Genomic DNA, 27,033 nt, shown 5'->3' with positions numbered 1-27,033 from the left:
GAGCTTGTCTGGCCCTGCAAAATGTGTGGTGAAATCAGTGAAATTTCTTCACCCATTGAATTATGCATCATACAGGGCCAGCTCAGTCTTTGCTGGAGGGAACCTATATCTGTTGGCTCTTTATTGTGAATAGTTACGTGAGGAAGTTGCAACAGCTGCTCGCTATTCGGTGGTTAGTGCAACTATAAATCTATGTGAAACTTGAGCACATAAGTTAAACAGAGCTAAAGATTATTTTTAAGGCATCAGTAGACAATGTTTGTTTCATTGATGTCCTTTTTTGAGGAAAGAGCAAGCGGCACTGCAGAATGTGTTGCAGGCTGCAGAGCACATACACAGGCATTGAGGGAACACATCTACTCCTAATGCTTTCACCCTAGCAGCAGGATTCCCTAGCAGCAGGATTGAAGATTGAATATAGAAACATTGAATTGCTCCTTCTTTGAAATAAACTTTCCTCCTGTACTTTGTTAAATCCCTTTACTTAGGTTCTCAGAAATAATTACTCCTGAGTACCCCATTTAAGACAGACTGCAGCGGAGAGAGTCAAGACAGTGGAATTCCAACCAGAAGAGTGATGCAGCAGTGAAGATGGGAAATAAGTGAATGATCTACACCTATCTATTCTTCCTACTGGTGCAAACTTATACAGAATACCTCAATAAAAATGGTACAGTACATCTCAGGTCCAGAATATGCATCCGTATGTCCAGAGGAATTACGTTATATTACATTTATTTATAAAGCACCAGCAGATTCTGCAGCACTGTTACAGTCAGAAGAACAATTTAGAAACACAGACAATAACACATACAATAACAAACTGGTTCAAAGGAGAGGGCCCTGCTCTTGCGAGCTTACAATCTAGTTGGTGGTTGAGGTGGAATTGAGACAACAGGAGAGGACTGCTTGGATGGGGATGAGTTCATCTGGTTCCGATGTGTTGAAGCTGTTGATTATTCAGATTGATTATGATGATGGTTGGGAGTACTGGGAAGCACCGCTTCTCCGGGTCACTAAGGGGAAAGTCTGGGTCGTGGGAGCGCCGTTGTGGCATACCCCACTCCCTGCCCACTTCCCCAAGAAAAATAGCATGTTCCGCTCCTACCCGCATCGCACAATGGTGGGCTCTGGGTAGCCAGAAAGTACCAGGGATAACTGAGTTATATAAGCCTATGATTAAGCATACAAGATCATGAAACCTCTAAGACATATATGTACCCTACTTATAAATGTTTTATTATCTTTTAAGTGATCAGTCATAGACACATGAATAAGCACCGGAGCGTGTGAAGCATTAATGCATTTATTTACACTGCTTTTATTTAGATTCGTCCTTCAAACACAGCACCCCTTGTGTGTGAAACATGTAAAGCATGTATGTTCCCTTTACCGATTGGTATTTTGTGAGATATGCCACTTATAAATATTTTGCTAGTTCCTATAATATCACTGTATGTGTAACTCAAATAAAACGTTACACGTACTACAATGTGTGGGTTCTGACGGAAATGCGAAAGTGCTGTAACCTGACACTAGAAACCCACAAACATTCTCCTTCCGGATGAGTTTTCACTTTCTCTTTTTTTCTTTTCTGGAATGACTTCCGGGGTTGAGAGCGCCCCTGGAGTAGTAAGTGTTGGGTGCGCGTCAGACATTTTCCTGCGGTTGGGGGATTTCTTGCGTGTGAAGGTGAGTAAACGAACCGAGTGACCGTTCCTTTACTTGTCGGCTGACGTCTGCCTTACTTACTAGCCAGGAGCTGCCGTACGGCAGAGACGGGGTCCGAGGGACACAACTTCTTGCCCGCAAATGCATGTGGTTGTAAAAAGAACAGTAAACGGCCTTGAATGCTAAATAAAAGGGGCAATAAGACGATGGGGTGAGGAATGATCATTACGGAGAGCGCGGCGGTACCGTAAGTTTCGTGAAATCGGTACTGAGTTCCTTCGCTGGCACCGGTGTGGATGTATCGCTGGTCATTGTTTACGTGTAAGTTCAGAGTATTGAGCAATACTCTGTCTGTCCCAGGATCCTACCAGCGTATTTGGTTCATGTGTTCTCGTTTTGGTCATTGATCTGGTTCGCCTACTTGCTCTTGTACTAGTGACAGTGAATGCCCAGCTCTGTACGCGTGGCTGCGCTCAAACACCTATCACGCGCAGCCCATCATATACTGAGAGAAGCGGTGGCTGGAAACCTCAGACAGAAAGGGAAGAAGGATTGCTCGACTACGCCTTGTGTCTCCATGCTTTGTAAGTGATGACGGTATTTCACCTTGGCAGACATTTGTTTGCATCATCACGATTACAGTTGCTACCAAAAGGACAATAAGTAGCAACTTGGAGTTCAGTGCATACATGTTTTTTTTTTCAATCAATATGTAGAATCAAATCTGCCCTCTTTACTACTAAAGCATTGTTTGATTTCTACTGCACAGGACAATAAGACATGTATAAACGAGATAGCCTTTCTAGGGTTAAAACTGCTTATTTTATAATCATTGGTAATTATGGGTAGACTTTAAAATTCCCGAATAACTATTTTATCTGATTCTATAGTTTTTTTTGTTTCTTTGTTTGTTTTTAAATCACAAATCTTGATTGTCGTTTATTTATATAGGAAATGTTTTTTAGCATAGTCATGTGTAGGTTTTAGGCAAGGGTGGGGTCATTTGTGAATATGGAAATATCTGACAGGTGGGTACTGATGAAGATTTAACATATAATTGGCATGACATATACAGGGGAGGGATGGCAAGTACAGGGTTACATTTCCCTGTTTTGATCTCATTTTAGGCTACTATCAAGTGTTTTACTTGCACTACCACCAATAGCCTCCTGGGTGTCTAGAATAACAAGGACTAAATGCTGGATCATTTCTATGCTTCTTTTACAAGTTGTCTATTCAGTTTGTAAATGTGGCTTAGATATAATTGTGACCGTCACATAGTTTTAGCAGTGAAAGGGTGTTATTTGGGATGATATACTCAAAGTACCTCGTGGGAACAGAGTATATGTGGACTGTACTCCACGAATGGCCTTCTTCATAATATTTTGTCTCTATGTTTATAAATTGTGATTGCCATCGGCTTTGTATATTATTTATATGTTGGTAACGGTTAACAAAATGCGCTCGGCACAGGGGACCGGCTGTTTCCCATATGCTACTGCCAATGACCGCCCAGCCATAGGCCAAACCAAACAATGTGGCTGCTTTCGCTAACAGCGCCACCTCGAATGAGCAAGAACCAAGAAGCGTGATGCTCTGCAGGATCATGGAATCCGGGAATCTGACACCCAAATAAGCCACATAGTGTGCCTCTGATTTCGAAAATGTTTGGGGCTGAAGAAAAAAAATCCTGATATCCGCTAACCAAGACTTTGAGGTTTATCACATAACATATTTCACATAAGAATCGTATAAATGGCAAGTAGTTAGTTTACTTGCGGTTACTATCAAAACTCTCATACATGTACAGATTTCAAGATGAGTCACATCAACCCCATGAAAGAATAGTAAATAATGAAGTCAATGAGCGGAAACACAACTCTCCTGTCAACACCCCCTTATGTGAATAAACCCCAATGTTTATTTAGAACATCAGTTCTAGACCAACAGTACAGGTACAGCAGATTCATGGTTGAAACCAGTGGATACATCTCATAAAGTAATTTTTGTTACAGAGGTGCTAGAATTCATCAGATGTTTGAGAGGTTTTGCTTACGCATTTCATGTTGTATCAGTATAATGTTAGTGACGCAGCAGACGTGGCATGTTTTATGCGTGTTGTTTAATTCTTTTTGTCAGACTGCTCTGATGACTAGATTTGCTAGCCTGGGAATGGTTTCTGCTACTTTTTTTTATCTTCCATTTGCTGCCTTTTTTTCTCTTTGATACCATTTTTTTTGTAGCAGTCTTTAATTGCCTGCCTGTCGCCTGCCTAGTTTATCAGACGGGATTCGATTTTGGGCAAGGTCAGGTTAGCCTTCATGGTTTTTTTATTAAGATGAATACACTTTGGGTTTGGGCCATGAGATTGTTACAAGGTTCGTAAAATATCAGAATTTTGTTTGCAATTGGGATATCTTAAAAATAACTGAAATACTTCTCTGTCTAGCTCCTTAAACATACAAATATTTGTTTAGACCTCAGCAGAGTGTAATGATTTTATGGAATTTTTATACATACTTTACGGTTTATGTATGCTCATTCTTCTTTTATTTCTTGGAGAGACCGCTATCAAGAGGGTGTTTTTAATTTTATTTTTTCTTGTACTGAGATTGGTAACTCATATGTTTTCTGTTAACACAAAACAAGCATCCATGGATTTTGTTTGGCCCAAAGTGAAAGTAATACAGGAGTCGACAAATTTGCTCGAGATCTAGTAGCCAGCCTAAAAAGTTAGGAGCCAACTACCCCCCCAATCATATTTTATTTTCATATATTACTAAACCTGGCACCTGGGGTTTGTTGAGCCTTGCCATCCACTAACATACTTTTACACACAATAACACCTTACAGTAACACACACACTTTAACATTCTACGCTCATGTGCACACATTCTGACACCATACACTAATGCACACACTCTAACACTATATGCTGACATACACACTCATGCTAATGCCATACTGTAACATAAACAACATCATACATGCTAGCACCACGCTCTTATACACGTACACACACTGGCTAACTCTATACATGTATAAAATTACACATACACACTGACTCTACCTACCTTGTCCTATACATTTACACGCGCACACACACTGACTCTACCACTATACATATATACACATATATAACACTGGCAGACTGACTCCAGGACTATACATATACACATCAACTCTGACACTATAATATACACATACTCACTGACTCTGAAACTACAGTATACATACACTGACTGTAGCACTATACATATACACATATACATACTGACTGTCACTATAGTATACACACACTCACATACACTACTCCCCCAACCTTGTGGAGACCAGCCATGTTGCTGCCTATCTTCTGCCATCGTTAACCCGGCACCCTAGGCTTTCCTGCCGAGCATGGTGAGGCGAATGCCGTGCATTAAGTGACCCATTTGGGAGCCTCGTGGCAGGCACTACACCGCGCCCCCGCAGCAAAGCATAGGCTGCTGAGTTAACAACGATGACAACCCTGCAAAACCCTTGGCACCAGGAAGGGGGTTCTAATCGCCATGGTGACCTGGCGCCCCAGGGTTTCTCAAGCCTTGAAGTAATAGTTGTGAGCTAGCTTCATAGTGACTGTCACTGACCTGCAGGGCTGCTACCTGCCAGCTGTAATGTGATGGTAGGGGAACATAGGTGTGAAAAAGGTTAAGGGAACAAACAGCCCACAGGCTCACTGTCGCTTTCCCTGCAAGGCACAGAGAAACGATATACCTTAACACAGACATGTTCACCCTGTAACCCCAAAAACATGTTGTTTGAACCACTCCAAGTACAGAAAAAAACATAATTAAAAAGGTATAGTGTCCAAATTATGGCAGTATGATAACCCCAGCCTCACTGTACACTGGTTCATTATTTTGTTGTTACTTACAACAGGGCTCAACAAACTCCAGGGGCCTGGTCGCCATGACGACTAGAAACCACTTGGGTTTTGGGTATGGTGTTGTGTATGTTACAGTATGGTATTAGTATATGTTTGCATATGTGTACATGAGTGTAAAATGTTAGCGTGTGTTACTGTACGGTGTTAGTGTTTGCGAGCATAAGATGTTAGCGTGTATAATTGTAAGAATAATGGTTAAACATACAAGCTTGAGTCTTTATGGCACAAAATACCCCTTGTCGTGAAAGGGTTAACTTCAGCGCTGGAGAAAGGTGTGTTTTATGTTGTATTGTCCCAATAAATATATTTTAACTGCAGACCAGGGGGTAATAAATGAACATGAAAACATTATTGGTGAAGGAAAAAAACGAGGTCGACCCCTCGTTTACAATGAAAATGCTAATCTTATAATACCGATTTACTTATTTTTTTTTTTATCTTTTAGTATTGTGTTATGGGTAGGAACATCAAAATGACTGTCTACATCGAACAAGAAACTTTTTATGTATAATTGTAGCTTCTCCATGCGACAGCCTCAGATGTAACATGCCAGAAAACCAAGCGTCTAATGCGTAAGTAATTCCATAGATTTTTGTTAGTCTACTCCTGGGATTGCATCTGCCTGCAGTACACCAATATAAGATGATTATACTATACTTTTATTTCTATAATTATGTTTATATACTTTATGTTGAATCCTATTTTTTTTTTAAATGCCAAATATTCAGGTAAGCATTGCTTTGGTTTGTGTTTTCTCTTGTTGAAGTGGGATTACTTTCATGTAGACTTCATACCATTTTTCACACCCTAATTTTTTGTCTACTTATGTCATTACACAATAGCATAAAATAATACATTATTTAGGACACCCTAAATCAAATACTGATTTTCATTGCCATGTAACATCAAATTGATATAATTCACCAAAGTAGTATATTTGAAGGTCATCAGGAATATGTAGGTGGTGGGGTGGGCTGGAACTTCCCTTTTAAGATCGGTGTCTGTCACGCAAAACTGTATTCCTTTTTTATTGTCCTTGCCCTAATCCTCTCCATATTTTTCTTTAGCAGGCTGCAGCTGCATGACAAAGGTAGGCGAACTGAACTGTTGCTATGTTTCTCACTTAACCTGCTTCTAAATTTATAATGCTATATTCATCCATTTATTCTTATGTTTCTGAGTAGTGTTGTACACTGCATGGAAAGGACAATTATACATCCAGGACCAACTAGTGTGTGATATAGCACTCCAGTCACCTTCCAGTTACTGTATTCCGGCTCAGGTGTAAGTATTTGGGGTGAGATAATTTCATTAATTTACCAATGGTTCTTATCAACTTAAAAAGTCTAACACGCAAATTGTGTTTCTTCTCCTCTGCTTCTTGGATGTGCGTATTGAGCTTTTCTTGAATCTAGTTAAACTACTTGAAATGCCTAATGCATTTAAAGTGAAAAACTTAATTTTGATTGCATATGTGGGTTAACTAAGTGAATACAAAACAATATGAAAAAAGTTTTACATCTCAAAATGAAATCTGTTTCTGTTAGTTACTCACAAATAAAACTGGTGAGTTGCACTTTTCTGGAATACAGGCGAGTGAGGGATCAAATGGGATAAGAAGGTATAGCTATATAATTCAATATAACATTGTATAGGGCCCTTTCAGAAGACCACTGTCCAGTAATGAGTTCAAATAATACCCATTTATATAACCTTATTTAATACAAAATGAAAGACAAAATTAGTGCTTGAGCATTATTATGAATTTGAGACATTTTGATTGAGCTCTCTTTGCCCAAGCTAAGATATCAAAGAATCCGGTGATCTCTTGACAGCACACATTTCGTCTCCATAATATCCATTACATCGTTTATACTCCTGCAGTAATACATTATATTATATGAAAGGATGCTTCCTTATTGCATATTACATTTTTTTGTATGCGCTGAGCACTGCCACATTTCTTGAATCCATGCCTATATATCTGAACTATACGTTTACCAACTTCCTTTGACTGCCTTCATGTCTGTGCTTTCAATATCTTGTATGCTCATTACATCTGGCTTGTGGCAATAACCATGGCAGAGGATCTAATGTGCATTCTAAAATCTGAAATGTAATTAAATTTATATATATTTTTAACTTAAACGCCGTGTACAGGGGAGGACTGACACTTTGTGGACTACTGAGGGACAGCTAAAGCCAAGTTGCACCATGGGCCCTTGCACCTCCCAGTAACTCGCATATTTATTGGCATGCGTTTTTACCCATGCTCACACACCATTGCACATATACATTTATGCTCACACACAGTCAAACATACATACCATACACACTTACCTTCTCACTCACACACTTACCTTCTCACTCACACACTTGCTTTCTCTTATGTCACTCGCAGCTTTCTCGCTTTAACTGCATTCTTTTGCTCCAAAGGACCAATTCTCCCCTAAAATTGCTCACTAAGAACCATACAGATGGTAACATACGATAACACTTTATATCTATTCTTTTTTTTACACATGCAGGTCAGCGAAGCTTCATATTAAAGAAGTAATCAGATTGCATGACCTGAGAAAAAAATTACCACAGGGCATATTTGAGAACACAGATTTCACAGGGCAGGAAGGTAAATGTGTGTATACAAATATTAATATATGTATATATTTATATATATATATATATATATATATATATATATATATATATATATATACAATATTATAACTGAAATTTTATATCAAGCTAATCGTAATATTATCTCTATTTTATTAACCTGTATTAACACATCGGGCCAGATACAGATCTGTGCTAACCCATTGCCAGTTAAGTCCATTAAGTTCAAACTTTGTCATAACAGATTGGGGGGTGTATTTATCAGCATGCGTTTCAGTTTTAGCCTAGTGACTTTACCCATCTATTATGCGAGGCAGCCCAGTGACACACTCAGCACACTCGCCACTTCTTGTAGGTTAAACTTTCTCTCCATTATGCTTTTGAAGTCAAACCTAAAACTCTCTTGAAAACCTCATTTAATAAAAAAAAATATTTTTTTCTAGGGAATGTTAGACTTAACATGTTTGATCATAACTAAATGGCATTAATAACTTCAGCTATAGATCATACATACATACATATATATATAAACTATAAAAAAAAATGTTTAAAAACTGATAGTATGCCTTAATTTCATGTGGTAATTTTTCTTTCTCTTTAGTATGTTGTGAAAATGTCTACTACAGCTTTTATCAAGTGTTGACCTCTAGTGTCTCTGGAAGTTGGTTAGGCAAGTTACAAATATGGATGCAAGATAAAGACCTGGTAAGGGTAATATTACCTGTTTTGACAGTAGTGAATTATGATTTTTGTCCGGGCAAAGGGTCCTAGCTACTTTTTTTTTATTTTATTTTTATTTTTTTTTAGTATCCTTATCAATGATTTCCTTATCAATGAGCCTGCACACATGGTAATGTAGGACATTTTGTTCCTGCTTTCCTATGAGCATTTGTGAGGTCAAGCACAGATGCTAGATGACCTGGCTCGCAATATGCATTCTAATTCATCCCAAACATGGGGTTGAGGTCAGCGCTCTGTGCAGACCACTTGAGTTCTTCCACACCAAACTTGCAAACCATGTCTTTGTGGGCTTTGCTTTGTAAACAGGGGCACAGTCATGCTGAAACAAGAAAGGGCCTTCCCTGGTGCCACAAAGTTGGCACCATACAATTGTCTAACATGTTTTTGTATGCTGTAGCATGAACATGTTCTTTAGTGGAGGGCTAGTCCAAACCCTAAAAAAAGACCCAGACCACAATTCCTTCTCCACCAAACTTTACAGTGGATCCTTTCTGGTACGTATCGTTCATCTGGTGTCCACCAGATCCATTGGACTTCCGTATAGTGAAGCATGATTCATTGCCCCAGAGAACGCATTTCTGCTGCTCCAGAGTCCAGTGGTAGTGTGTGATGAAGCGCAATTTTTACACACACCATGCTTCAGCACTCGACATCTGCGCTCTAGCAGGGAAGAAATTTCCACAAGATACAAGACAGATCACCAAGGTGATTTCTTGCCACGTTGGGAGCAATGCCAGAAAATAAGAATTAAGAAATCCCAAATAATAAAATCTATAACCAATATGCCATAATGCCTCACAACTAGAAACATAATTAAACAAAAAAAATCCAAACTGGTTAGAAATTAAAAATAGGGTAATATTAAAGAGTCACGTGGCCATCCAAAACAAAAACAAAAAAGTATGGTCTGCTAAATATGGAAAAATAGAAATAATGGCAAAAAAAAAATCTTTAGGGCATGAAAAGCCCTAGTCATGGAGGGGTTAAAACTTTTTCTTTCTTTTTGGATGGACTTACATCTGTTGATTGAATACTGAGTTAAAACGAAACTATCGGTAGTTCAATTAGTGTATCTGGGATGAGCTCAGAAACAGAAAGTGAAACCTTTAAGCTCTTTCCGATAAGAACTGTTAAAACGGTTACATAAGAAAGCATACAATACTAGAAACCTAATTCGTGTTCTTTATGTATTCACTATCTCAGACCTATGTATGGCCACACAAAATGGCAGATTACAGTGCATAAAATCTACTCCACAGCTTCACATATTATGTACAATAAACGCAACACAACTATGTCCCATTTTGCATGTAAAATAATAAAAACTTTCTGCCTCCTGCTACTCAAACCTTGCTTTACACATTAAAACTATTTCAACATCCAAACTCACGCTGCAATAAATCTTCATGTATGAGTGTCTATAGAATCTATAACTGCTGCTCCTCTCTAACCTATTTTTTTTATTATTATTAATAATAGACCAGTTTGCCAAGATCTCCTTGCAGTAAACATGTTCTGTGTCTGATCTTCAAACCACTTACATCTAGATATTTAGCAGTCCTTCCACGGTTCTTCAGATCAAATGGTGGCCGTACAGATCCAAGAGTCTAGTTTCTTGATACATCCATAGGAAGAGGCATATAAATTAAGTGAAGAGTTACAAAATCAGGAAACATCTTTTTTTCGACAGTAACCCTCTTGTATGTTCTCTTTTCCCCAAACATCAGAGCAATGAATTCTCTGAAACCCCTTTCTTTTGTGTAACAGATCTAGATTTCACTTTCAGTTTCAAATGGAAAGTGAAAATACATATGATCTGTAACCCTTTGCATTTTTTATCATTTTGCATATGTTTAGTTTTACTTTGCTTTCTTTTTATCTTATTTCTATGATATAAATATATAACTAATTTACAGATTAATTAATGCATTATTATAGTAGTGCATTATACACTCTAACCGTGCAGTGTGTATAATGTATGTAGTTTATTAGTCTTATTTGGACAGCCTGTGTATGAAATGACTAGATATTATGTCAAAGCTTTTCTCCATGAGATCAGCACTCAATGAGTCTCACTTAAATGCATTAAGGGTTGCAGAATTTAGGAGCCAGACTGATATGTTGGAGCGGAGCCTACTTACACAGTTAGAACAGAGTTGACAAATATGGTTTGGAGCTAGTAGCCAGCATTTGTTTTTCTTCCCCAATCATGAATTTATTTTTATATATTACCCTTTGGGCTGTAGTTACAGGATGTTTATTGGGGCAATACGATATAAAACGCACCTTTTCTTCAGTGCTGCACCGTTTTGTACAGTACAGCAGACGCAAGCTTGTATGTTTAACCGTTATTCTTACACTTACACACACTAGCACCATACAGTAACAGACACAAACATGCTAACGTCGTATGCTCACAAACAGTAGCACATTATGGTAACATGCATGCTTACATACCTTATGCTATAATCTGACATATGCACTAATGCTAATGTCATACTGTAACATACACCATACACACTAATGCTGCACACACTATCCAACGACATACATATATAAAACCACACACTCTGCACACATACACACTGTCTGGCACTACAATACAGTAGACATACCGACTTCAGCACTATATATACATATACACACAGACTGATGCTACAGTATGCACGTACATACACTCCTTCCCCCTAACCTCGTAGAGATCGGCCTATCTTTAGAAGACAGGTAATCTGTTCTACCATAGAGATGAACTGGAGAGCCATTTAGAGCAATAAACTTCACTGTGTTAAAGGCATAATGCAAATTTATTTTTAAGCGAGTCCTTTTATGCAAAACTTGCGTATTCAATATCAGATACTAATGGAAGGCTTTGAGAACATGGCCCCTTCAACATTTTCCAGGCACGTCGCAGATATCATTGGCAGTGTATTTAATTTTGCTAATGGCACAGTCGAGCCCCGGCAAAGCCAAGTGTCACACTGGCTGGTCCAAAAATTGATTTGTTGTTTTTAAAATCCATGAACTGTTAAATGCATAGGGAGCATTAAAATGTTTTTTTTTTTTTTTTATTTGTCTACTTGTAGGCAGTCATCAAGTTCATAAATGACCAAGGGTTTCTCATTTTGATGCCAGCCACTGTATTCCATTCCAGCAAAGGTAATTGTTTTGTTCAGATAAAGTAATAAAAAAAAAATAATTGGACTTTCATAAAACATACGCTTTTTTTAAATCTGTTGCAGATCTGAGTCAGAGCCATACCTCCAGTCTCTGTGCCCTGTTTTTATTTCCTCGTACACAGTCATTAGGCAAGACAGGTAAATAAATGCAAATCATTTTTTGTTTTACGTTGGGCGGGGGTGGGGGGGATAAATATTACTCCGCATCAGTTGATATAGTTTACACTTGGGTATGTGTACTAAAAATGATGTATGTTTTAATAGACACTCCAGTGTCCCATGCAGCTTCACCAACAAAGAAGGTACTTTAATATGCATTCTTCAACCTATTAAAAATAATAATAATTAATTTCCTTCTTCAAGAGACGCTACAGTGCCCCACCCATGGTGCTATTTTGTTGCCACTGATTGGCTGCTTGAAGCTGAATTGTTGACATAGAAGACAGGATTTTTTTGTTTTCACACCTAAAGAGTAAAGTACACTTTGTCAGAATCTACATACACAAAAGGAAAGATTGCATCAGTTTATTTGCTATACCTTTTATTTCTTGTTACAGAAAGAGAAGAATGTGAAAATAAGTTTACCAAAAAAGAACTTTCTCTAAAAGTAACAAGACTGTTGCCAGGTCTTCAGTATGCCATTAGGGAGGCGAGCCATTCACATCATGAGAATGAACCTTACCCTGATGCCTTGGTAGAACGATATTTTAAAAGGCATGCCCTTCCCCAGAGGAAAAAGGACACCCTTCTAGAGATTGAAAGACATCTTGGGGACACTCCACCTCTTTTGAATAATTTCCCCAGTGATAAAACAAGCGACTGTGCGCAGGAAAAGTGCAAACCAACGGCCTTTGCCCAACTGAAGTCGTACTTCTCATCCCCTGTTAATTTCTGTATTTCACTGCTAAAAGCATATACGCTTGCTACAGAAAAACTGTCCAACTCTAATGATAATACTGTCTCTAGGGCTGCAGGTGTTAATAACGCCTTAGAATCTAAGCTGTCTTTAGCAGCCGGTACTAAAGTTGAAGCTGAAATTGCGGATGTACCAAAGGGAAAAGGACACTTGCACCAAAGCAAAAAGAAAGCAAGCGTAGAAATCCAATCTAAAAAAGGCACGAGTAAGAGTTTACAGAACGCTACTCTGTTGCGCTCTGAGGGAAGAGAGGACAATTCTAATTACAAAAAGCAAAAAATTTACGTTGAAAAATCTGCCAGCACTACAAGCAAAACGATGGTTAAGCTTGCCAGTGTAGACTACTCACAGAGAAGAAAAAGAGGTACGTTTTTTTCAGGTTAATGTCTTTTTAACCACAGTTTATCTGATGGTGGACATCTTTGGTCTCTGTAACCGATGTGGTCTAATTTAATATAATAGTTGTATTTTGCATCAAATATTTGCCTAATCTGTGAGCCTTTCTGCTACTTATAATTGAGTGTCTATCTGGGGCTGTGTTGATATCTTTGACCTTTTAATATCAGTGTTGCCTGCAGCCCTAAACGGAGATATAAATGATTTTGTGATATCGGTGCATGCCTAAGAATTGTTGGTATTAAAAAAACTCATCCCTATGTTCTTTCAGGAGCTGAAACACTTACTGCTGAGTTTGTGCAGGAAAAACAGGACATACTCATGGAGACAACAGCTTCTGAAAAGAGGAGAAAAAACGAGCTCCCTTCCAGGATAATGCCAGCACAAACCAGAAAAAGAACAGGACATCAAGACCAACCTTCTGCGTCTGCTAGACCTCAAAAACGCAAGGCTTCACAACTTGGTAACACGTCAAATTCTTATAACGTTTTTGGTTACAGTGGACCTATGAGCCAAAAAGCTATTCAAGATTGTAACTTCTCATCTTTTTTCAAAAGTATTTATCTAATAGTCTTGGAATGTACTATGATGTGGCTCGCATAACAAACATTTATATAGCCATCTAATTCTATACCAGGACATTTGTTATACTGTATTTTTCTCATAGATAATCTAGCAATCCAAAATCTGCCAAATATTAAATAACAGTTCTAATGTCCAATTAATTGGAATAATGTGCAAATTGATTCATGCATATGTGGTCTCTGACGCTGTTCTACCAATAGAAGCCAATAAATGTAGATGAACCCATATAGAATGTAAGTTATCTAGACCACCGTGCTCTCAAACAAGGACTTTCCGTTCCAGCAGATGATTCAACTTGATTAGGGGAAATATGTAACTCCAACACACGCGTTTACATAAAAGCAATCAATACACTTATGTCTGTTTGAACAAAAAGACATACCAGCAGCCACCAAACACTACAGATTCACCGTGCCGTAGTGTATCGTAACTTACAACAACAAAAAAGTTACATCTCTTAATTAATTTGGGTTGCAGGTTTAAAAAATAGCAACAAAAAATGATGCCACCAACACTTTGGTGTTCAACTGCTAGGCCTAGCTGAGACTGCTGTAGATACCTCTTCCCAGGTCCTCTCATTGTCAACCAACTTGGTTGTTAGAGTGGACCCTATGTGACCACCGCGTTTCCCATACATAGGGGCACTCAGACTGCTCCTCTTTTTATTGATTTACCCAAACAACAAAACCATCCACCACTACACAACAGAAGTGGTGTGTGTTTATGTCTACATCCGAAACTTGCGTTATAGGTAGAATCTTTACGTTTACACTTAAGTGCCAAGGCTATAGTCCCAACTCATCAGATTTTGAAAATGTCTAGTTTTCAGTCCTAGAAACAGCGAAACAAATGTTAAAATTGTATGCGAGTATACCAAAATCAAAATAAATACCAAATATTTGGGATTTTTCCACTAGCTAAGTATAATTATTTTAAGTGGCGCTGTGAAAAAAATTTACATTCATTTAAAATGTGTTGGGCGTTTTGTTGTAAATCTTTTCTTTTCCAATTCCCTACTTAGCTAATGAAAATGAACCGTCTGCGTCTAATACCAAGCCGGAAAGCCCAAGAAAATCCGCAGAGGTAGCGCTGAGTTCTAAAAAGACTAAGCCGAGAAAATTGAAACGTGAGCCATGCAACTCATCTAACGATTTAAAGGATGCACCTGAGCAAAACACCAGGACGTCATTACGTTCTCCTGATTCTCCAACAGCAAATATCTTTGAAAAGAGGATTAACATGTATGAGTCGCATGCTTTAAACCTCTTGGCTGACCTGGCTTTGAACACCATCAGTTTATCTAGTATACTCACTGACCAAGAGAACGGTGTTTTATCAGAGCATATGTTGGCAGAAAAAAAAGACAACCTGGAAAGTGAAATAGCTGGTGTTCACAAAAGTAATCCAGGAACGACTTTCACAACTCCAGTGCCTTGCAGTCCTCCTCATCTTACACCACCCTTGGAACGTGAGTTGGCGTTGGAGACCAAACAAGACCAGCCTGAAAACTGTGATGCCAGCCAGGTGACCGGCACTTTACTGCCCAGTGTGGAAAAACACATTTTATCAAACGTTCATGATCCACTTGCTAAGGCACAGAATTGTAATAGCGTCACAAGCAAGATTTGTCTTGAGCATTCATACTCCCAGCTTCCTCTAGAAGAAACATTTGCCAGCCCAAGCCCGGTAGAGCCGAATGAGCCTTCTGCAGAGATTGTGCCCAGTCCTCCCAGAAACTTGCATTTCCCTAGCGAAGTTGTATGTCTAACCAACGATAATCGGGATCTGTCCTCCGTTGTAAATAAAGAATCACGGACTGTGTTGCAAAATGGGGATAAGTTACTGATTACCTTCAACTGGGAAGCAGAATATAATTTTGAGTCGGACAGCAAATTTACAAGCGATTCCTTGGAGAAGACTATAAATCGAGCTCTGCATGGGTAGGTTTATTTCTGCATTTCTGTATGTATATGGTATACAGTCTACATGGAAGATTTCTTTATAATAATGGTTTCATTATGTTATTTTTGTACATTTACAGACCATGGAATACTTACCTAAAGGAGAAGGTGGAGGACGTGAAAATAATCCTTCATATGTGGTTAGCGCTTTTTTACAGCAAGTCTAACAAGCAATTAAACAGCAGTTCACGGAAAGTGGTGGAACACAGCAACCCTGCCAAATATGTGTCTATTAATACCATCGTAGACACGTTTGACTTGTATAAATTTGTGGAGTTCGGAGCAGTTAAAGTTGGGCAGACACCTAAAGCAGGTTCTCTGGATCCCAATGTAAATGTTCCTCTCAGTAAAATAAGTAAAGTCAAGAAAGGAAGGTCACTGGCACATACTGCACGCAAATCTGGTGCAAAGAAACAAAGGATTTCGTTAAAGAAAGAGTTAAGGGATGTTGGCGGTGTACTACAACAGGTGAGATACTTTTCATTTGCTGGTGTTTTGAATATTTGCGCTGTTGTATAAAGGAAAGGATCATTGGGATAAAATTGGAAGATCCAGAATCCCAACAGTAAAAAAAAAAAAAAAAAAAAAAGTCCTATGGTATTGAAAGGTGTGGGTGCCGAAGGACACTAACCTATAGACACAGGAAAGATCTTGTCAAAAACCCTATTCGAGTCCCCTAAATTGATGCCTTGCATATGTTGTCCATCCCAATAAAGTGGAGGTACATGTCGTATTTCAAATATAATTAAAATTATTAGTTTATTAATAATTAAAATAAAACTAACTATTTTTAATGCATTCAGTAGACTGATTTTTTTTATTTTTACAATGTTTTACATGCTGCATTTCAGATTTAATAATTAAGAAAAATAACCAAACAATCCTTTAATGCATTCTGCAGACTGGTCTTATTTATTTTTACAAAATTTACGCCAAATCTCTCCTAGGTGGATTCAGATAAAAGCGCACAAGAGTGTCCAAAAATGTTTGTTAGTTCACGTAAATTGCAGCAGAAGAGCACTTGTCAAACGGGTCATTTAGCAGCTTTAAATACAAATGCAGTTCATGACAACAAAGAGTCGGCCGCCGAGGAAGACATCAATATCTCTAGTCTGCAGAAAGCTGAGGTTGTACCTTTAAAAGGTCCAAATAAGAGCAAGCCACGTATCAGCATGACAAAAGCTGCTTTTCTGTCTGATGGACATGAAACACAGTTGGAGAGGCTTAACTGCTACTCGAGTTCTCCTAAATGTAAGAACGTACCCGACATCAATAACTTACCTTTACCGGATGTGGATAAGAGTAAGAGTGCTGGTGGGGTCCTCAAAACTACAAGACTATCTTTACCGGTTGAAGAGGATTATGAACTAGACAAAGCCGTTACGTCCGCTCATTCATCTAAGAGAAAAACTCTGGTACACGTAGAAGAGAATGTGAAAAACTCAGAATCTTTAGTATCCCAAAATGAAAAGGACCAGGCCGAATCAGGAAATGACAATGAATATCCACCTTCAACTGAATGTGAGGCTGAGCCTTTATGTAAAGTAAACATAGACATAAACACTGATGGGAAGCATGACGCTCAAGACGTCTCATTGTGGAACACTAAGAATAATGCAGCGGCAACTAACCGGTCTGTCTGTAAAACCAGTTCAAAGATGGACTTGGAGAATGGGATTGATTCCAACTATACTGTTAGTCGTTCCAGTTCTTTGAGTGACGTCGTTCGTGAACCATTGGATCTATCCCCCTTTGCCAGTAACTTTTCGAAAAGCGATGGCAAAGCTGAACATGGGAGCGACATTAACTCTTTCGATATTGTTTCTCTGGTTACTGGAAAGGTAAGCATACTCCTTTACTGGTGTAGCCTGATTTTAAGTAACAAATATTTGGAAAACAAATGTTATTTGCAGAAAGTCAAAGTAAATAAAATTAAAAAAAAAAACAAACCTATACACTAAACATACAAAGACATTTTCAGAGCTTGGCCACAGAGTGCAAAACATAGATGTACTGTACATGTTTAAATAAGTTACACAACTTACTTCTTACATATGTCTGCACCCAAATTGCACGCTCCCAAACATTAGCCATGGCCAGGAATAAAAAAAGGCCTAATGTATCCCATTGGATATCCTATAGTTGGAAACGGGCATTCAAAAGTTGAAACATACAATAGAGTTTGGCAGTGAACTGTGACCAAATCCTATAGAAGCTAATTGTTGCATACTAGCTGAATGTATTTTGAGCATGTGTATGTATGTATGTATGTATGTATATATATATATATATATTTCTATAGTGTATATATAACTTCTGTTTACAGATATCAAAGACTAAACAAGGAGAGTCCCATATGACAATCGTTACTAAAGAGGATACTGAAGAAGGTAGTGGGGAAAATGGTAACTTAAATCTTAGTGACAACATTGCTGCGAATTCAGAATCAGAGACTATAAAAATGGACGCACCTAACATTCACAAAGGGGCTTCTCTGTGTGAAAGCGAGGAGCCTGCCTTGTCTGTTGCACAGAAAAAAGCTAAGGCTTCTGGACAAGACGTAATAGACTTTAACCCGAGCGGGAAAGCATGTGATAATTGTGCCGAGGACTCCATTGCGCCCCAGGAAAATCAGAATGACTTTATGGGACAATCCATCGTCGCAGTCCAAACGAAAAGTTTTGCAGAAGAGAAACAGGAGGTGAAAAAGCATTTTCTATATTTTTTTGTTTAGTTGCATGTCAAAATTCCTATGAATTCCTTTGGTGGGATATGTCCATTTAGTAGTTGGATGCATTTGTAGAATTGTAAATAGAAAGACGAAAGTACTGCGAGTCCATCTCACAAAATTCAATCTACAAATCCAGTTGTTAATGAAATGCTCTGTAGTCAGTCTTCCATTTTTACAATCAGAATATGTTTGCATGTTTGTTAGAAGAAGTAGCATTTTGACAATTTACTTTGTGATTTGCTCAAGGTGAGTTATCCCAAAACACTGTTCTCAAGGTTTATACATGTAAGAAAATTTAGATAAGTAAATCAACCCTGATTCAATAAGGAAACCAGATGTAAAACCTTATATCCTAATATCAGTTTGCAAAGCTGAACGGTATTTCCTGGCAGTAAAACAATTTACGATTCATACACCAGAATGTAGCAAGACGTTGCTGATTCGTTAGTATAATTAAAGGGAAGATAACTTAATACGTACTTTTTGCTCATAGCATGGCTGATATGTAATAATATTTCTTCTAAATGTTTAATAGGAAAGTGCGTGGATAAACGAAGTTCAGAAGAATGAGAAATCTGGGATCTCTGAGAAGGATGTGGAACCCCTTGCATCTACCTCAAATGAGGATAAGCCAAGTAATAGTGTCAATGATTATTCGGTACGTGCAAGAGATGGAACAGTTTTTTATTCCACTAGGGTAACCATGATGAAAAAATAACTAAATATATACCGTATTGGCTCGATTATAGGCCACACCCTTAAAGTTTGGTGCTATTTTAAAGAAAAAAATATTTTTAGAGAAAAAATACACAGTGGTATGCTGAAACAGTATTTTACCTAATGAACAGGAATACATGTATTTTAACATTGGTATCTATCTAACAGAAATATGGAAAAACAAAAGCCATTTTAAGGCTCTGCCTCTGCCCCCCTGTTATGCTTTATGCCCCCCTGGTATGCCGCTGCCGGCACTTCCGCCAGGGCTTCCATAATGGAGCACCGGCGTGACATAACCTTCCGGTGCTCCACCATAGAAGCCCCAGCGGAAGTGTTGGCAGCAAGCGAGGTTGTCTGAGCGCATCGCGGCTGTGCTGCGGGGTACCTGGATCCTAACCCTGCTGCTTGCCCACAGCAGGGCTAAATGAATAAAAAACACCCATCCCAGGCATCTGGTGATACGAATTGCGCATCCCTGCGCTAAACCCCGAATATAGGCCGCACCCCCACTTTAAAGACTTCAAATGGGGGGGTGTATAATTGGTCTGAATATGTATTCATATGTAATGCATAGTTTAACTTCGGGACCCAATGCTGTTAATATTTATCCTTAGCAGTGAGATGGTACTAAAGAAATTTTACCAATTTATGGTGTATTATACAAGATCCTCTTAATCCTTCATGTAGGAGAAGTCTCCTAGTAATGCGAAGCCCCAACCCAATTCATATTCATTGAATGCCAGGAGATTAGTGGCACTATAAATAATAGAGACTGAAAGTTAATATTAAAAGTTACATTGGCAGTAGCATTGACATAATGAAGATATACTGGTTCAAAGGGAAAAGGTGACCCTACTCTTAAAATCACAAGGGAGGAACTGCCTGGGCAAGGATTATTTGATTGCAGCATGTGACATTTGGAGATGTCAGTGGCATGGAAATTAAGCAAAAACATTGGCATGGCAGGAGCTAATGCAGATGCTAAGTGATTTGTATATGAAGTTAGAGGAAAGTATGATAACCAGGGATTGATGTCTAGATCGTCCAGTTTAAATCTATCTACATTCACAGCTACAATGCTATGTAATAAACCCTAAAGGAGATCTATAAAATAAGCATATATATATACCACCTCACATTTGACACCCATACCAAAAAGGGTATCTCTGTGGAACTAGCGCACTTCTAAGTTGGAAAACAGTAGTCCAGTAAAAGAATGGGGATTCATAAATGCGCAGAATGAATACCGTTACAATTTTCTGTTTACATGCAAATATTTCATCATCATAATTGATGTTTCAGACCTAACACAGTGTGTCTTCATCAGAGCATAGAAATTATAAAAACCAGACTTGATGCATAAAACATTGTTCTTAGTTACATCTTTTCAATGCTTCTGTGTGTTTACATTACAGATGGATAGCGTAACAAGAGAAGAGCCTGAAATATCAGTTGAGACCTCTTTGGAGCTTCCATGCCCTGAGATCACTGCAGACCTTCACATGCTAGAGTCAGCAGACAATATATCCGGGTTAAACACTTCAAACGTGGAGAAGGAAAATGTAAATTCCATGGAAATAATGGACAATGGTGAAAGTGACCAGTTAAATAAGCTTGAATCTAAAGTATCTCCTGTCGAAAACGTTAGTAATGATGTTCACTGTGTGGAGGATATGGAGAGGGAGGCTGAGCTAGCTGAGAAAGTAATGTGTCATGATGGACTAGAATCACAAGGAGATGCTGCTTTGATCTCAGACAACACCTCTAAGCCTAGAACTGTCTGTTATCAAAGAAATTATGGAAATGTGTCAAACGAAGCAGTGATCACAGATAATGAATGTGAAGTCCAGGTGTACTGTTTAAATGAAGAATCAAAGCTACCAGATGTTCTACCAAATAGTGGTCAGGTGGATGCATTCTGTCAGGTAAAGGTTGATGTTATTGAGAGTGGTAAATCAGACAATGGAATTTGTGTTGGAAGTGAAAAGTCTGACGTTAATACATTAACCGAAGAACCCTACTTCGACGATGGCTTAGTGAAAGATGTCAGCAGTACGGTAGATTGTAATCTGAAGGAGAATATTTCTGATTCCCATGACCATCGTGGGCCACTAGATACCAGTTGTGCAGAAATGAGTAGAAGCTGTGGATCAACGGCAACAGCACCGAGTGAAAATATCATATTAAACACTGTGACGTTGGATGATGCACATCCAGTATATGCTAAACACGATGAACATGCAGCGATTGAGTTGGCTGACAAAATAGTTGAAGATAAGCACACGGAAGTATTCAACCTGAAAAATAGTCATGAAGAACTGTCTGACGTTCATAGTGATAAATGTTATTCTGACATCACTGACGTGTCTGCTGGCTGTACAAGTCCCGATAGAGACAAGGCAATTGACGGCAACACATGTGAGGTGATTATCCTAGACAGCAGTACACCTGAGGAATCACAGTCTCCCGCAGACGCATCTGACGCGCCTGATCAAAATAAAGGCACACCTCCAACCCAAGGACTATGTAGCGAGAGTATGGCACAAAATATTATCCAGGAACATTCGGATATTTGCTTCATAGCTAGCACTGCAAGTATAAGTAAGGAACAATATGAACACTGGTCGGAAACTTCACATAAGGACATAACGTTTATCAAACATTATGAGGATCATCAAGAAGATAGAAATGACCCAGGGGGGACAATTAGCATGACTCCTCCTAGGGAACCTGATACTTTGTGTCCAAGTTCACCAACTGAAAATATAATGGTCCCCCATGAACCTACCAATACAAAAAAGCCAAAGTGTTTAGGAAACCAGCGTGATTCTCAATCTGTGTGGGACACAGATGAGTACTCAAGAAGGTACCACAGACGCTCAGATTATCGCTGCTCTAGGAGTTATAGAAATGTCACTATTACTCACAATGCAAAAGACACCGATACAGCCTTACATACAGCACACAGGGACACATGCGTTTCTGGCAAGTCTGCCCTGGACAGTTTATTTTTCAATCGAGGGATTATTTCAGATGACCTCACACAAAACACTCTTGATATGGAGCACTTGCGTTTTATTCATAGGTTGAAAGGGGTTTTACGAAATGCCCGCATTGAAAATGTCTACAATGAAACGCCTTGTCATACAATCTTTGGGTCAAGGAGAACTCCTGGTTATTCCAGGCCTGTCAAGAAAGCCAGTCCCCTCCTCATTACAATACATTGTTCAAGCAGGAGAAGAGACAAAATAAGACATGACAGAGGGCATCCAAGCACCTATTATCCCCACACAAGGGATGAAGAAGAACTAGTGGACAGACCAGCATACTACAGTAGAACTTCAGATACCCAAGTCAGAACATGCAGGACATGGTCACCTTTCCACTTCAGACGGTTAAAGTATGATAATGGATTTGCAAAATCTAACAGTGACATTTCAGGGATTCTTAAGGAATGTGTTCAGTCTCATCGGTTAAAGATGAGCAGGGTTAGTTTGGGTAACTCTGCAATGGGTTGTACAGAGAACAGAGAGCCGGCAGATGCGTTCCTACATTCAAGAAAGACATTTGTTCCGGTTTACCAAAAACCTCCAGCTGTTACGAACATAATTGCAGATGTCTGTAGCAGTCTTCATTTTAAGTTACAGAGTGTTGCAAAAGAATGTAACAGAAGGAATCTTGGGTTTTACATCCATGAAACCAACGATGACCCCTTCTTCTCTACGACAAAGGTAACTAAAATATTAATTAACTTTTATTTTGCTTAGGTTCAACAATTATTTTTGTGTGCGTAATTGTGTGTCTATGATATGGAAATATAACCTGAAAAACCAAGGTCCACCTACCCAAGCAATTTCATTGATTGTAGTGGAGGCAAATAAATAAATTTAAGTTTCTGACAATCATGCCATAACGGTGGGCAGAAAATTCTTCATGGACTGTCACAGAAACTTCTGGAACAAGAGTTCAATGTGTACCAAAAGGCAATCTGTTTTTTTTGAAATGTTTACAGAGTACCTGTGGAAATCTCCTCTATAAGTAGGTGTAGACACTTCAGTGCTTTGCAACTCTTAAAAAGAATGTTTATCTCTTTAAGATATTTTTATTTTTTATTTTATTTTTACTGGAAAATTCCTATTGCCCAGGGACAACTTGGTAGGTCAGTATCTTCTTTTGTAACAGGGAATGTAATAATTTGGCCACAATCCTTACATGCTAAGATAAAACTGTAAGTCTATTTTCTTCAAATAGTTTGTTTTCAGAAACTTTTATTATTTGGTCTGAACCATTATTTCATGTGATGTGATGAATGGTTTGCTTTAAATTATGAATTTTTGAATAGTTTAACCTAGGTTTCCCTAGATAAAGTAGGAAAACTATTAAAATTGGCCAGGTATTCCAGAGTCAAAAGGTGTCATGTTTCATCTTAAGATAAAGCTTTAAGTATTTGGTGCTGATATTTCCACAGAGTTTGTTGGAGGAGAAAGGCTACACCACGGTGAATTTGCAGCACTTCTGTAACAGTAAGCATGCCGACTCGGATAATCTACTGATTGTTATAAGGAATGAAGATATATCTTCTCATATTCACAAGGTATGCAAAGTGAATTTTAATATCGCTATCTGAAATTCACAGGATTTTAAATTTGGAAAGCTAAACTGTAAACGATGATGCCAGATCACCCCAGGAAACCATGGGGATCAAGTTTTTTCCATGCAGCTTTAACAATGTCCTTCTACTATTCTATTCCAACAAACAGTATTTTGTTGGACCATTCCATTTGGTTGCTATGGCAGTAACATTTTTCATACTTTATACCATAATCACATTTAGCAATGGCGGTTTGTACTTGATGAGTGCCTCTCTAAAACCTTACTAGCGCCCAATAACTCTGTAGACATTGACACTACGTTTGTACATATATCCATGAGCTCTTGTGTCCATGCCAGCATAAGTCCATTGTGTGGACTTATGCTGGCATGGACACACGATACGGTATTTAGGAAACAGGGGGGGTATACCAGTGCATTATAGAGGTCTAGGAGTCTGTCCAATGTGTTCCCACCCTGTCTTCATCATTCAGGGTCTCCCCAATGCCCTACTCCTATTAATAAATGATGTTAATGAGTGGGGTAGGATGTCAAACTGTTCTGGTGTAACAGGTGAATATAAAGTCCTCATCTTAGCCTCTGGATAACAGGCATTTCTATAGATTTTTCATTCTATAACTGAATTACTAGAAGACTGGTGGTTGGTTTAATGTGACGAATACACATTACAATAGAAAACTCATGGCTGTTAGAGTGATCTCTGTCTAAATTTGTGTGCAGTAATGGTGTTTCTGTGCATCTCTGCAGATTCCTTGCTTGCTGCAGCTAAAGCTTCTACCAAACGTATCGTTTGCTGGTGTCGACAGCCCAGAAGACATAACAGATTCTCTGTATGAGAAATTGTTGCAAGATGGTGGATTTGTGGTTTCTGATCAATCTGTTTTGGAAACAATGTCCTTAGGTTAGTCTTTTTAATTTTCGTGCTTTCTCCGCAGATAACACCAATAATATTCTTTAAACAATGAAGGTTATTATCTTCCTCTTCATACTTACTGAATACTTGTCTGGTTAAGAGTGAGCCCTGCTGATGGCCACCCTGTGGTGAACACATTTTCCTGTGTGCTGAGCTTAAGATTTAATTTTGCACAAATCATTGTATTTTCTTTTAAACAAGACACCATGAAAAGTTGGTATAAAGGTGAAAACAAAAAAAGTAACAATAATGAAATGTTACACAATTAACAGAGGCCTCTGTATTCATTTACATATTTAGCGACACTAAAAGAAGTTGCTGCAGTGCTGGAGAAGTTGAACCAAACGTCCCCTTGGAAGTGGCTCATTCATTTTAGAGAGATGAGAAAACTGAAAGAAGATAAAAGGTAACAATCCTTCCCCGTGTCTTCATGCACCTTTTTCTGTTCTAACTTGAACCAGAGAACTCCCCACCGGTATTTAAATGGATTGAAAAAAATGGAGTACGTGTAAGACGGCATTGGTGGAGAGATTATACATACTGACATGCCGGAGCATCCAAAGTCTCATTAAAGGAATAACACACTTCTTCTGTTAAGTCCCCTGAATGGCACAGACTGGTTGGCCTTAACATGGCTGCAAGAGGTAGTAAGGATTAGAAGATGGTTTGGGTGTGTTTCCAGTCTGTCTGTTTAGGGAAAGTATTGCATACTTATATAGGCTGAAAAAAGACATGCGTCCATCAAGTTCAGCCTTTCCCATATCTGTTTGTTGCTGTTGATACAAAAGATGCCAAAAAAAATTTCAGTTTGTAGCCGTTTCCAATTTTGTAACAAACTAGGGGGAAAAATCCATCTTGACCCCAGAATGGCAGTCAGATCTCTCCTTGCATCAAGAAGCTGTTTCCCCATAATTTAAAAATGATATCCGTGAATATTATGTTTTTGCAAGTATTCATCCAGTTGCTGTTTAAACGTCTGTACAGGTTATCCTATTAGTTGTTTGTAATATTGTTTTTTTTTTTTACATTGTGTTGCATGTAGATTTATTGAGACAGGAAAACTGTAGTTTGTCCAGCTTTTTGCTATAAGAAACTGCTCAGGTACTGACCAGGCAGAGTTTTGTTTCAACAGAGAAGAATCTGTTTCTCAGATGAAGATGCGGGTGCTGAAATTGCACAAAACAATGAACAATGTTGAAATTCTGCCTTATCATCAGTGTGACTCGCGGTTAAATGGCCATACGGAGAATCTTAGCTGTATGTTTAATCTCCAGGGTCAGCGTATCCATTCAAGGCTTGCAGTGTATTTGACAGGTGATGTTATCTTAAATTTAACTTTCCTGATCTCCTGACCACTTCCACCAAACCATAAAACAATTATTAGTTCCCCTTATAGAATACATGCTTATATCACCAACATTCACCCAGACTCGTTTTTTACTCTAGAACAGCATGTTGAATAAGTTCCTATAAGTTCCCTCCTTTGTATCCAACATATTTACAAAATAATTATTTTCAGATTTCTGCATGTTTAAGGAATGACTGAAAAGGCACTTGGTTACCAGTCTGTACCTGAGTGCATCTGTCCCCATGGCAGACAACAGTACTGTCGGCAACGTGCCAACTTTCACTGAAGAAACCTTGTTCTATTAAGAATGGGATAGAAAAAAAACATAATTGACAATATATCTGTTTCTCTGTTCTTGGAAAGTAATGGATTTTGGTTTCTTTATATAGACAAGCATTGCCCGATCGTAGATGAGTTGGAGCACAATGGAATCTTGGTGTTTGAGGTTGACACCTTCCTCCGAAGAATCCAGAAACTGGATGCACAGCTTCAAGCTTTCTGGTGAGTAACTTAAAGCCCTATCAGCGTCTGCTGCATATATGCTACGTATTATTGGTAAAAGTCATTGTATGGAATGGCTGGACATGCCACACATTGTCTGATAACCAGGTACTAGTTACAGTTCATGGGGCATTTTATTCAGTGTCACATGCAACCCAAGCAAAGACTTGAATATAATTTTGCCAAACACTACTCTACCCACTCGTACTTACTTTTTTTTGGTAT

At 38.5% G+C, this 27,033-nt stretch overlaps 1 protein-coding gene across 1 annotated transcript; it reads left to right on the top strand.

Annotated features, from left to right (window-relative positions):
- Positions 1–1,606: 1,606 nt before the first annotated feature.
- On the top strand, positions 1,607–26,812 carry TASOR2 (transcription activation suppressor family member 2). Its single transcript, XM_053463709.1, has 21 exons — positions 1,607–1,692; positions 6,042–6,168; positions 6,664–6,686; positions 6,781–6,880; positions 8,125–8,225; positions 8,814–8,917; positions 12,037–12,109; positions 12,193–12,267; positions 12,687–13,409; positions 13,713–13,904; positions 15,048–15,966; positions 16,068–16,455; positions 16,935–17,828; positions 18,314–18,688; positions 19,254–19,376; positions 20,851–23,166; positions 23,904–24,029; positions 24,794–24,947; positions 25,260–25,365; positions 26,092–26,273; positions 26,697–26,812. Exons 2-21 carry the CDS (start codon positions 6,143–6,145, stop codon positions 26,810–26,812), a joined length of 7,116 nt encoding a protein of 2,371 aa, XP_053319684.1. The 5' UTR covers positions 1,607–1,692; positions 6,042–6,142.
- The last annotated feature ends 221 nt before the right edge of the window (positions 26,813–27,033 follow it).

Source organism: Spea bombifrons, chromosome 4, assembly GCF_027358695.1.
Source record: "Spea bombifrons isolate aSpeBom1 chromosome 4, aSpeBom1.2.pri, whole genome shotgun sequence".
Classification (NCBI taxonomy): Eukaryota; Metazoa; Chordata; class Amphibia; order Anura; family Pelobatidae; genus Spea; species Spea bombifrons.
This window is presented reverse-complemented; position numbering and strand designations above follow the sequence as displayed.